Source organism: Neolamprologus multifasciatus, chromosome 11 (genome assembly GCF_963576455.1).
Source record: "Neolamprologus multifasciatus chromosome 11, fNeoMul1.2, whole genome shotgun sequence".
Classification (NCBI taxonomy): domain Eukaryota; kingdom Metazoa; phylum Chordata; class Actinopteri; order Cichliformes; family Cichlidae; genus Neolamprologus; species Neolamprologus multifasciatus.
This window is the reverse complement of record NC_140449.1, coordinates 7,987,211-8,001,063: the sequence shown is the minus strand read 5'-3', so window position 1 is coordinate 8,001,063 and position 13,853 is coordinate 7,987,211. Positions and strand designations below refer to the sequence as shown.

At 41.7% G+C, this 13,853-nt stretch overlaps 1 protein-coding gene across 1 annotated transcript; it reads left to right on the top strand.

Moving 5' to 3' along the window:
• Positions 1-1,440: 1,440 nt before the first annotated feature.
• On the top strand, positions 1,441-6,031 carry tent5ba (terminal nucleotidyltransferase 5ba). The gene is made up of 2 exons (XM_085177915.1): positions 1,441-1,861; positions 4,216-6,031. Exons 1-2 carry the CDS (start codon positions 1,712-1,714, stop codon positions 5,242-5,244), a joined length of 1,179 nt encoding a protein of 392 aa, XP_085034041.1. The 5' UTR covers positions 1,441-1,711; the 3' UTR covers positions 5,245-6,031.
• The last annotated feature ends 7,822 nt before the right edge of the window (positions 6,032-13,853 follow it).

Sequence of the window (13,853 nt, the reverse complement as noted above, 5' to 3'; positions counted from 1 at the left end):
ATTCTATAATAAGTTGTATTAGTACAAGGATGAACAAATAAATAAACAACAAATAAACAATGTAAACATTTCACAGAACAATAAAACACCAAAATACATCCAACATTTGAACCTAACCCCATGCGTGCGTGCACGCGTGCACACACACACACACACACACACACACACACACACACACACACACACACACACACACACATACACACACACACACAGATGCATTCTGTTTCCATCACTTTTGGGGACATTACATTAACTTACATTCATTTCCTGGAGACCCATTGTCTCCAGGAAATGGAGTCACACCACCTTCAACTCATCATTTTATTGGAAAGAGATGTGTCTGGTAGCATTATTTGAAAAAAAAAAGTTTTTTTTTTTTTGAAGGGCCAGTGTAAGGCATGAAAATGTGGTTTGTTGCCTCAGGGCAACACTATGCTGTAGAGGGTTAACCACAGCAGCAATTCCACAACAGAATGGCTGAAAAGGGAAAATATTCAAGGTGCGATTATGACCCGGTCAGATTTCAGATCTTAACCTGAATGAAACGATGTGGCAGACCTTAAGAGAAAGCAAATGTTTGTTAACCTCAATGAACTGAAGCAATGTTGTGAAGAACAGTTTGCAAAGATGATGCAAGAAACTGATAAAGTCACACAGAAAATGACTATTTTTAAGTTGCTGCTAATAAATGCGCCTCTACAAGCTGCTGAATAATGGATGTAGTTTGTCACGTATTTCCCAAATTGGGAACGGGAAGTAAGAATTTGCAACATAAAAAATCTATTTTGCGCTCCTTCTATTGTTTGTAAATTACTACTTTTTTTTTTTTGTTTAGACAAAGCACAAAAACAGAGCTCGGGTAAGAGCTACTAGAAGATATACAACTGCTGACAGCTAGACTCGAGGTTGTTTTAAAGGGCCACAAGCCATGAAGGAATGAGTATGAGAGTGTTTTTATCACTGCAAAGATACAAAGTTGAGTCCGCAGAGCTTCCAGGAAAATCTCAGACTTCGTTCTGTTTTTTTTATGGTTGCTCTTAAAGCTTGCATGATCATTAATTGCATGATTAATTGCACAATATAGCATACAGGAAAAACATCCTGTATGCTCTGCAAATATTTCCCCATGAAAAAATTTGAAAAGGTGAAATGCGTGTGCCGTGTTTGCACAACTGCAATCTAATCTATGACATATCACTAATAGCTGTTATTTCTAGCAGCACCGGAGCTGAAGCGATGCAGATCACAGGAGTGTTGGTTTGAAGGAAAACCCTGATGGTATACGGGGTTGCACCGCAGATGGAGCAGAACTCACCGAGCTGTCAAGTACGTCACATGAAGGGTGTTCCCTGCGGGCAGGGCAGGGCATCCATAATCAATGACCAAACACAGCAGCCAATCACAGTGCTCATGCTAATGAGGAGCCTTTAAACCCTCTGGACCTTTACAGTCTGACCGGATTTCAGCAGCACGCACAGAGAAAGGAGGAAACTGCAGCTCCCACTGAAACCTCCACATCTGAGAAGAAACTTTTTTCCCCCTCTTTCTTTCTTCCTCTCCGGTCTTTTGCTTCCAGTAATAATATCCGGATCTGCTCACACAGGAATTATCGCACTTTGAAGACACCGAGCTGAGCTGGGAGGAAGCGCTGATTCACACTCTGCTGATTTCTTTCTCGGGGTGGGGGGACTTAAAAGTTCACAACGCCATGTCTGGTGAGTCGGATCACAGTCGGCGGTTCTGCGTGCTGTCTTGGGATCAGGTGCAGCGCTTGGACTCGATCCTGGGCGAGGCTATCCCCATCCACGGCCGAGGAAACTTCCCCACGCTCTCCGTACAGCCCCGCCAGATTGTCCAGGTACCAAGAGAGAATTAAGAAAAAAATCAAATAAAAAATAAATAAATAAAATGTTTTACTTTTAGATTGACAGTTAAATTTGAGCCAAATTCATGATATTTAAATTATTAATATCAATCAGGACCTCTCAGTCAAGCAACGTCTTTTTTTAAAAAAAATAAAAATAATAATCGTATTTTCTTCTTTCTAGTTTCATGTGAAATACTAATGGCACAATAAACTACCACAAAACAAACAGTGCTGTACTCTGTTGAACACTGGAAACCCCTCACCGTCCTCGGGTGGCCTACTGATCCATTCAGGATGTAACCCTCTCGGTTCCTTGGCTCCCTCCTTGCTTGATTGTATTTCCATAACATAGTTTTGTTTGCTTTGTTTCCTCGTTCTGGGGCTAACTTTGCGTTCCCATTTGGAGCAGTGCTGTTTATTCCTTAGCAGATTACTGTGTCAAACGTTCTAAAAGTTTCCTGCATGTCTGCTTACTTCATCCTTTTGCTTTGTAGCATTTAATGTTGATTTACTGGCACATAAAAAGTCAAAATGCAGCGTTGATTTCCGACATATTCAAACAGCAGGCAGAGGGAAACCTGTTATATGCTGGCTTTAGCACTGCCCTGAACGGCTTCCACATTTCCAGCCTCTTATGCATTGTGGCTGGATCACGTTTCACTTCCCCTGTGGTGTTTCTGAGTTTGTTGGCAATGCATTAAAGTGCTGAGAAAATCCCATGCTAGAGTTTCAAAATGTACATACAGCTGTTAAAGAATCCCCCCCCCCCCCCTTCTGTAATTTACTCACTGACATATTCAAGATGAGCTCAGCAAACATGCGAGCCCAGGAGCTTGATGCTTGTGGTTGTGGAAAAGATGAATGCTCCATTTAACATGCAGAAAGGCCTAAATGCAGGTTTGAGACCCAGATGAGGGGACTCTCAGGCTTGCTCTGGACTCATGGAAACCCCGTAGAATGCATCTATGATTCATGTCGGGAAAGCTAATGAACCTCCTGGCAAGATGTATAGAGTAAGGCTATTTATCCTTGTCTTTTTAATTGATCTAGGTGAGTGCCTTTTATGCTATGCATCACACAAGGCATGAGTGTGGGGCTTTGTCTAGCTGCGGGGTTGGAGGTATAAACATGCTGTGTCCGATACAGCATCAGCACATCAATACAGCCCTGCAGGAGTAAGAGTCCTGCATCAATTAGGATAACAGCATATGCTCTGCTCAGGGTTTATGAATGAACAATACACATTTTCACATGTCCTTTCTTCATTATTATTTAAAGAAGAGAGACCAACTAGTTCAGATGGAGCTGGAGTCTTCTTTCTGGAAGGATTTGATCCTAAGCCAGCAGAATAATACCTGGGCTTCCAGGGGAAGCGAGGGGATCTTAACTACTCACCTGCATCCAAGCATGTAGGAGCAAAGGAAGGAGTTCAGTGTGGGGCTGAGTGGATTTTACTCTGTGTGATCTGGCAGATCAGGTTGGTCACAGAAGAAACTAGAAACATTATCATTGCTTCTAATTGGAATTTGAACCCAATTGGAGCTTCTTTATGGCCAAACAACTGCAACACTTCTAGGTTTCAGTTATAATTTTGTTCCTCCGCCGTGTGATGGGATGACTTGTCTTCAAGTGTTTGTCAGTCTGTAGCCTGACCCAGTATGTATAAATAGCACTGTCATGTTATCTGATCACCATGGGAGGGATTGTCAACAGACACTAATCTGACAGGTTAGTGCCGGTAGGAAGATTTAGGATTGCATGCGAGGCGTTACAACTAGTTTGTGTAGCAGGTTTGGCTGTTTCAGTTCCCAAAATGCCGTGACGTCAAAGTGCAGCTAACACATTTAGTCAGATAGGCACATATTTACACTCTCTTATCCTAATCATCTCTAGCGTCTGCTGTGCATATGCCTAATTAAAGTGACAAACTCCCCAAGTAGACTGACGGATAGAACAAGGAAGCTGCAGCTCTTACGACTCGACTCTTTAAATATTTCCAAATGTTTGAGAACAGAATGTTTTATGGCGCATGTGGGGTATCATTTCCCTTTGGGCATGTAAGCTGAATCAATCTTTGATGACTTATTTGAGGACTCCGACCCTTCCCTTCACACCTAATAGTGATGATCCTTTTCAGATGTGGCTACACAAAGAAGACGCCTGTGTTTAAATATCGTGCTGATCACTGGAGCAAAGGAAAGGCTATTGACCCTTAATGCCAGCTATTGATTTGACTTGAGTCTTTTTAAATGCCATTTTTGATCCTATGAAACAATTACTTTCGCCTCCTGTTCAAGGAACCTGTATGTTATTAATAAGATTGTATTTGTCTTGTCTCTATCCAGGTTGTGCGAGCAAGGCTGGAGGAAAGAGGTGTGCATGTTAAGGATGTGAGGTTGAACGGCTCGGCTGCCAGCCACGTGCTCCATCAGGACACGGGACTGGGCTACAAGGACCTCGACCTGATCTTTGGTGTGTCGCTGAAAGATGACCAGGCCTTCCGTCTGGTGAAAGACGTCGTGCTGGACTGCCTGTTGGACTTCTTGCCAGCCGGGGTCTCTAAGGAGCGCATCACAGCACTGACCCTTAAAGAGGCCTATGTGCAGAAACTTGTGAAAGTCTGCAATGACACGGACCGTTGGAGCCTCATCTCGCTGTCCAACAACACAGGCAAGAACGTGGAGCTTAAGTTTGTGGACTCTTTACGGCGGCAGTTCGAATTCAGTGTAGACTCCTTCCAGATTTGCCTCGATTCTCTGCTCTTGTTCGACCGCTGCTCTGAGACGCCCATGTCTGAGAGCTTTCACCCCACCGTAATTGGCGAAAGCGTGTACGGGGACTTCAAAGAAGCTATGGAACATCTGTGTCAGAGGACCATAGCTACTCGCACCCCTGAAGAAATCAGAGGGGGCGGCTTGTTGAAGTACTGCCACTTGCTCGTGCGAGGCTTCAGACCCTCGTCAGAGGCGGACATGAAACAGATGCAGCGCTACATGTGCTCGCGCTTCTTCATCGACTTCCCCGACATAGGTGAGCAGCAGAGAAAGCTCGAGGCTTACCTGCAGAACCACTTCGCCGGCATGGAGCACAAGCGGTACGAGTGCCTCACGACTCTGCACGAAGTAGTGAACGAGAGCACAGTGTGTCTGATGGGCCACGAGCGGCGCCAGACGCTCAGCCTCATCTCCATGCTGGCGCTGAAGGTGCTGGCTGAGCAGAATGCTATCCCCACGGTAACCAATGTGACCTGTTACTACCAGCCAGCGCCGTATGTGCAGGACATAAACTTCAGCAACTATTATATCGCACACGTGCAGCCGCCACAGGTCGCTGCGTGCAGCGCTTCATATCAGACGTGGCTGCCCTGCAGTTGAGCTGGTGTCAGGGCGCCGAGGTCACTGTGGCTCCACTGCATCGCTCTGTCCAGGATGTGGACTGAAAACAATCAATAAAGAAACCCATTTGCCAAATGTGACTTTATAAAAACAACCCTGTACTGCTGTACATCTGATTGAGCCGACAAGTTTTTTTTCCCACTTGTTTTCTCTTGCAAGAGAAAAGAGTCTGTAAGATTGCTGGTCATTTCTGAGATGTAGCGATAATATCTTTAAGTATTAAAAAAAAAAACAACTTTGTCAGGTGTGCATTTTTGAGGAAGCAGACAATGAAGCTGGTGCTGTTTTCATACCCTGGCTTTTATTTTGTTTTATTTTTTTTAAATTGCATACGGACCAAAGATATGTGGTTTCTTTTTTTGTTCTTTGTTCTGAAAGGGAATGTAATCACACTTCCAAGTGCCTTAAAAAAACCAACCAAAAAAACCCCACAATGTTCTGAAAACATCTGTAAAGTGAGAATTGTGCATCCAGTGTTTTCTAGATTACTGTTTCTCTTTTCAAGAACAGAAGCATTCATTTTTGAGTTTTTTTTTTTTTTTTTTTTTTTTTTTTTTCCCTCCCCCTCCTTTTGTATTGTGGTTATTTTCTGCTGGCCTGTAATGATTGTTGATATTTTAATCTTTGGTTTTTAGGACTGCAGTTGGTTCCAACTGGTCATTGTCTGAGCTGCTTCAAAATTCACACAGTTGAGTTTTTATATTGTTACGTGTCCACAATAAACTATGTGCTTTGGCCAAGACGTGACACACACAGTGACTCAAAAGTCTGTCCTCTTTTCCTCTCGGTGTTTGGTCCCACGCTTAATAAACTGATGAGTTGGTTCATTTGCAGTAACCAGGACCATTGAAATGCATACACTGTTGGCCGGAGTCACTTGCATTTGTTAAACTGGGGCTGAGGATCCATTACAATCTGAGGACATGAACCATAAGGAGGCTTTTCTAAAGCACAATGGCTGCTCTCTGTGATACTAAAGCTTTATAACAAAGGCTGGCTTGTTCTCCCAACCCATGTTACTGCTGGAAACGCAGCCCAGTTTGCTTGACTGATACTATATCCATGTCATTTTGTCTGAGTCAAAATCAAAAATCCTTAAACACATAGGTCTTTCTTTTTTTTAAACACTGAGTGACTGAGCCCGTATGGATTCATAGCAGACCACAGATCTTCTTATTTGGGCCAATAATTACATCTACTCAGAAAACTGAGAACAAAAAACATCATTTTTGCCATATGTGACTTTCTCACACATGTTCTTGTTTTTTAAACAGAACTACTCACGCTGATGCTGAAAGGCAGAATTAGACATGTGGTATTATTAAAGCGATGCACAGCCCTGTCTTTGCATAAATCTGTTAAATGCAGGGTATTGGTCTTGGTCACAGAGTCAGGTCGCTGTGGAGTAACAGTGCTGGAGCCAAGATAAAGTACAGTTAGCCTGATCATTTTTGCAATATAAAATTATTTTACTTGTGTCTTATTTTACATGGCCAGAATAGCTTGTTTAGAGACTGTGGACTCCCAGTGCCTTCAAATCCTTAGAAAGGCTTGCAGTTCTTTTCCACTCTGCATTTAATCATTAGTTATTTATCTCTAAATCTTCCTTCCATCATCCCAAACTGGTTGCAGTAGAGGTTATCAGCCACTGGTTTGTGGTTTCGCAACTATGGTGGTCCTGAGAGGTCAAACACTCCATCTTAATAAAAAACTGACCAATAGAAAAATGGAACAGAAGTGTTTCTGGGGGCACAATAAGGTGATGGAGCAGCTGCAGAGGTAGAAACCAAAACATGCAAACGATAACACTGAAAAAGAAGTGTAAGATTCAGACACAGGTAGTGTGTGTTTTAATCACATGATTCATTTAATCGTCTACATACATCTTTGCTTTTAGCCACTTACTGTTAGCTCTTCCACCTCCAACATCCTTTTTTTGGGGTCAATTTTTGTTTCGCTTTGTTTTCTTTTGAGCTCTCAGGGCCACCATACCCATCTCCCTTTCTTAAACACAAGAAATGACAAATGAGAAGTTAGAAACCGACTCTCGGTCACAATGCAGAAAAATCAGTTTAATGGTACATTTGACTCTAAAATATCATTTTCCACAAGATTTTTTTTTTTTCTATCTCTGAGTGACTTGAGCATAAAATCACTTACAAAATGTTGTGGTGTAATAAAGTTTGACATTTAGGGGTTAAAAAAGTCTCCTTATTAAAAATTATGATGCTACTTAAAGGACAAAATATAACATTAAAGTTTCTCAAAGATCTGATCTGTGTATAGTTAAACACCGCCAACCAGATTTCTTCCTGTTAAACGGGAGTTTTTCCTTCTCACTGTTGACAAGTGCTCGCTCAGAGGTGGTCGTCTGATTGTTGGGGTTTCTCTCTATTATTGTAGGGTCTTTACCTTACAATGTCACGCACCTTGACTGTTGTTGTGACTATATAAATAAAATGGAATTTAATTGAGTTCAGTCATTTTACAATAAGGGCAGGGGTAATACAGTCATGTTTCCTTGATTTTCATTGGTAGACGAAGCATTTAAGAGTTGAGTAAGAGATGAAGGTTACAGGTGAAACATGATGTTATGGTTCGCATTATGCCTCAATGCAAAAAGACCCTGGGTTTGAATGCACCAGTCTGCTGAAAGCTTTGTGTGTGGAATTTGCATATAGGTAGTCCAGCTTCATCCCACACTCTGAAGACATGCATGTCAGGTTGCCTGTGGTCCTTGTTAGCCCTGCAACAGACTGACTCCAGTTACAGTGTTTACCATCGCAGGGTGCGAGAGGGTTGCGTCCTCCTAAAGGTGCACATAAAAACCTATTCTTCATTCATTGTCTTCTCTGCATTCAACCCTGAACATGATCATCTTTTCTTACGCTCTATAAAATGAGAGCTTCAGGAACATTGAAATTTAAGAGCCACAGAGTTGCATTGGGTGTAAATAGCAACAAGCTTACTGGAAATGATTTCTTGCTGGTTTGAACCCCTCTCCAATGACAATCCCCATTAATCTGTCATGATCACTGGCCCTGCTTGCTCTGGAACACTGTGTGCTCTCTTTTCTTTTTTTTTTCTTTTTTTTTTTTACCCGCGAGTGATTCACCACACGTCCCAAAGTGTGCGTTCATTTCCCATTCCTATAATGTTTGCACACTAGTCAAGCGGCAACACAATCGTTTCAGTGGTTCTAAGGTCAACATTAATCCTTGTGTGAAGATATTGTCAATGGCTTCTAGCTAAAATTCTGACCTGTTATGGTATTATCATATGAAACATTCGGATTCAAAGAAAGGAAAAGTGAGCTACGTTGCTGATAGATTTATAATAATAGTGGCAGTAGTTGAAATGAAACATTTTATCATAGAGATAACAAAGCAATTTCTGTGAGAGATTTAATTCAGGCTTTAATTAGGAGTTTGTGTGCGGGCTGAGGTTCTGCGCACGCCTGTGCGAAACCAGGGTGAGGACAGGACAGAGACGCAGTAATGACAGAGATTTCACAAATTTCTTGCCACAACACAAATCAAACTCACCCTGTCCTGGTATGTGTGCTATTATCTCGCCCAAGAAAGGGTTTATTCGCCCAAGGGAGCGATTATGAAGTCCCACTAACCCATTATCCGCAGGAAGTTTCTCACTCTGTACCTCTTTCTGTTGTTGTTGTGTACTTTTCCCTTCATGTTAGCTCTCTGATGCAAAACAAAAATTTTAGAGCGGGTCACACTGACTTGACTCAGGGATGTGGATATGTTTTAAATTAGGCTGTACTTGGGGAGCACATGACTCTGTGGATGTGACATCATCCTCAGGGTGCAAAAGGGAAACACATGTCTCGGTTGAACTGGATGATTGGAGCACACTGACAGTGCAGCTTCAGCTGGTGGAGATATGTGTTGCGGTCTGTGTGTTGCTGGTTGCTGGGGTACAGTGCTGAGAAATCCATGAGCTCAACAAAAGTTCTGCACGAGGTGAATTTGTCCGAGTGGCTCTGATCTCGTTTAATGCACTTTAAAGTGTCACCCGGTTAGGACTTTAAGCATGTTGCTACCAAAATGACAAGTTTCAGAGGGGTGGTTTACTCTCTGCTTAGAAAGTGTTTTATGAGCATATTTCAGAAAAGTCGGGATGCTGTGTAAAGTGTAAATAAAAACAGAATGTACTTTCAAATCTCATAAAGACCCCGTATTATATTCACAGCAGAACATAGAAGGCACATCAAATGTTTAAGCTGAGAAAATGTATCACATTAAGAAAAATACTAGCTCATTTTCTATTTGATGGCAGCCACATGTAACAAAAAGTTACGACATTATCATGGTACATCTGTCAGTAAACATCTGGGAACTGAGGAGAACAGCTGCTGGACGTCTGGAGAGAAATGCCGTTCCATTCTGGTCCTATAAAGGATTCTTAGCTGCTCAACAGTGCTGGGTCTGCTTTCTCACGGTTTTCATCTCCAATGTTTTTTATTGGGTAAAAGTTGTCAACTGCAGGCCAGTTCAGCACCCTGACTCCTCTAACATGAAGCCATGCTGTTGCAATAAATGCAGTACGTGATTATTATCTTGCTGAAATATGCAAGGCCATACCTGAAAAAGACACAGCCTGGATAGGAAACCTGTATTTGCCTTTCAGCATTGATGGTGCCTCTTCAGATGTGCAAGCTGTCAGTTCCATCGGCACTGACGCACCCCAATACCTTCAGAGATTGAGTCGTTTGAAGTGAGCGCTGATAAAAAGCTGGATGGTCCTTCTGCTCTGTAGTCCAGATGACACGGCATCTGTGCTTTCCAAAAATAACGACAGATTTTGATTCATCCGACCACAGAACAGTTTCCTGCTTTGCCTCAGTCCATTTTAAAGCTAATGAGCTAATGAGCTACGTAGCAGAAACGGCAGCATTTCTGGATCATGTTCACATACAGCTGCTTTGCAATGGCAGAGCTTTAATCTGCATTTGTGGATGGCACGGTGTTCACAGGAAGTTATCTTCCATGCAGTGATTTACATCACAGAATCATTGCTGTTTATAACGCAGTGCTGCCAGGCGGCCTCAAGGCTGATGTTTGACATTATCCCTATGGCGCAGCGATTTCTCCAGATTCTCGGAGTCTTTTGATGATATTTGAATGCAGATGATTATATATTCATTCTTGACAATTTTTTGTTGTTGAACGTTATTTTGAAATTGTTCCACATTTTAAAGCTGTAATCTTTTCTTTTTACAGATCTGCCCATCTTTACTTCTGAGAAACTCTCTCTAAGAGTAACCTAATCAGCTGCATAATGTTCCTCCAGCTGTTTCTTTTATTTGTTGCCCTCATCCTTTGGGGTTTTTTTTGACATGTTGCTGGCATCAAAATCAAAATGAGCTAATATTTTTCATGAAATAGTTTAAACATTTCAAATGTTTTATGGTCTAATGTGAATGAAATATGGGGTCATTAGCAAATCTCTTCTTTTTATTTTCATTTTACACAGCGTTCCAACTTTTTTGTGAGTGGATTTAGTTTCTTTTTTAGATTTTATGCCAGAATGAATGAATAAATAAATAAATGAATAAATAGAAAGCTTGCAATTATTAAGTTGCCAGATCTGGAAAACACAAGGTTTTCACAATAAGAAGATGAAGAAATGACAGTCTGCCCTGAGTATTTATTGATTTCTTTTATTTATTGATTTCTTTTAGCCCAGACTAAAGTTTTTCACAGCGTACTAGGTATCCTTAATAACTTCAAATCGCTCTTAAACTCCCCAACACATTTCGAAGGAGAGAAGCAAGATGCGGATTCAGGACACTACTTTGACCAAAGCTGTGAATCATCAGAGTGGCCTGAACGATCGTGTACATCTGTATGTGCATTCGTTTAGAGAGTGATGTCGTTATGGGCTGGTGGAACAAACTAGAAAAGCCAATGCAGAGTTTAAAGTGAACAGTCTGGGTTAGCCGGCTAAAGGACGGGGTAATCTGAAGGAGCGTGTCGAGGTACAAAGATAGCTCACAGGAGAGGAATAGACTCTATGATTTCACCTCAGGGTTCAGGGAGCATGAGTTGTCACCACAGCTGCTGGAGAGGCAGAAGTGTGAGAGACACTCACACACACAGGGGAAGGCAGCCCTGAGCATTCCTGGCATTACAGGCCACTGACAAACAATCCTAACTTTATCCAGTGAGCCGGTCCAACTGAATAGCTGCAGTGTGTAGAGTTTACCCACTGAGAGGGCCACTCTGTCCCCATCCGAACATTATGATGTCTCAGGTGGGACTGTCAACTCATTTTATTATCAGCAATTGATAAGCATTTAGTCAGCTAAATTACTACAATTTAATTTTTGCAAATAAATCTCCCGTGTCCTGAGATTTAGTGCATAAATCTCTTTAAAGATTTATGCACTAAAGCACATTCATAAATCCTAAGAGAAACAAATAAGCACATGACTGCGTCTATAAAAATAATATTCTAATAAAAAAAAGTTCTGTCAGCAGGATTTTAAAAGATTTGAAAGCAAACGTTACCACTTGTTTCATTCAGCTATAAAAATGATTTTATGAGAACACAACGACACAAAGCTATTTTGCAACCACACGCCCAGTCACGCACACGAAAAAATCCACACTACAAGGATGCCAGATAATTTATACTGTTGTTGGGATAAAATGTTACATGTTACTAGTAAAATAAGCAAATACTGTAAGATTATCTGCATTTTTTTACTAATATTTGGAATATTATATTTGGAACAAAGGGTCTGAAGGCCAAAGATACACACAAAAAAACAAAGTGATCTCACAGGACCTCGCACTGAGGAGTGGTGATTTGAATCATTCTGCAACAGGCTACAAAGTAATAGTGTAGAAATAGTTCAGATGAAATCAGTGTTTCACAACAAACTGTGATGTGCCAAAAGACAAAACTTTTGCAGGGTTTTGGTAATATTTACCCGTTCAGTAGCTCATCTTTGAACCATCATCAATGTCCCATTTCCTCTACCTTTTATAAGTATGCACCACCTGCTGCTCTTACTGGACTAAAAAGGATGACACATTTGTTGTAATTCGAGTTATGGCTGATACTTAATGGCACAGGATCATTGATGTGTTTGTCACAGCCAACTTTCAAACCTGACAGTTTTTTTAAGCAGAGGTAAAAATGTTAATTTTGTGATTTTCTCCGGTGTCTGTTACCGCCCCGTGTTAGTCATCTTTGGTCCGTTCAATCTTACTGGATGAATTTGGAGGCTTTTTAAGATGGAAATGTTCAGCCTGGGAAAAGGTCTATAATCTCAGAAATAATATTAATTTTGACAAGTACTATTTAAAAGCAACTGGGCGAACTTCCACCTTCTGTGGAAGTTCACATGATGAGATCAACAGTTCTAGACGAGCCACCAAATGGAGCTTGTGGTGGCAGTTTTTCTAAAATTTATATTTCCAAGATTTTTCATGTGAGAGCCCATCAAGAAAGCTCCTTTCACTGGTGTCCCCCTTCTCGTCGCACTCTTCATCAACGCTAGCCGAACATCCTAGCAAGCGGGGGTTTCCAGGAGGAGAGGCGGGTGACGCATGCGTACCTGGGTCCAAACTGTTGTGGATTTGTTTACCCACAGCCCAATAATTCAATTCAATTCAATTCAATTTTATTTATATAGCGCCAAATCACAACAAATGTCGCCTCAAGGCGCTTCATAGATACAGAGAAAAGCCCAACAATCATATGACCCCCTATGAGCAAGCACTTTGGCGACAGTGGGAAGGAAAAACTCCCTTTTAACAGGAAGAAACCTCCGGCAGAACCAGGCTCAGGGAGGGGCGGCCATCTGCTGCGACCGGTTGGGGTGAGAGAAGGAAGACAGGATAAAGACATGCTGTGGAAGAGAGACAGAGATTAATAACAGATACGATTCAATACAGAGAGGTCTGTTAATACATAGTGAGTGAGAAAGGTGACTGGAAAGGAAAAACTCAATGCATCATGGGAATCCCCCGGCAGCCTACATCTATTGCAGCATAACTAAGGGAGGATTCAGGGTCACCTGGTCCAGCCCTAACTATATGCTTTAGCAAAAAGGAAGGTTTTAAGCCTAATCTTAAAAGTAGAGATAGTGTCTGTCTCCTGAATCCAAACTGGAAGCTGGTTCCACAGAAGAGGGGCCTGAAAACTGAAGGCTCTCCCTCCCATTCTACTTTTAAATACTCTAGGAACAACAAGTAGGCCTGCAGAGCGGGAGCGAAGTGCTCTAATAGGGTGATATGGTACTACAAGGTCATTAAGATAAGATGGGGCCTGATTATTTAAGACCTTGTATGTGAGGAGCAGGATTTTGAATTCAATTCTGGATTTAACAGGAAGCCAATGAAGGGAAGCCAAAACAGGAGAAATATGCTCTCTCCTTCTAGTCCCTGTCAGTACTCTTGCTGCAGCATTTTGGATTAACTGAAGGCTTTTCAGTGAGTTTTTTGGACATCCTGATAATAATGAATTGCAGTAGTCTAGCCTGGAAGTAATAAATGCATGAACTAGTTTTTCAGCGTCACTCTGAGACAGGATATTTCTAATTTTAGAGATGTTGCGCA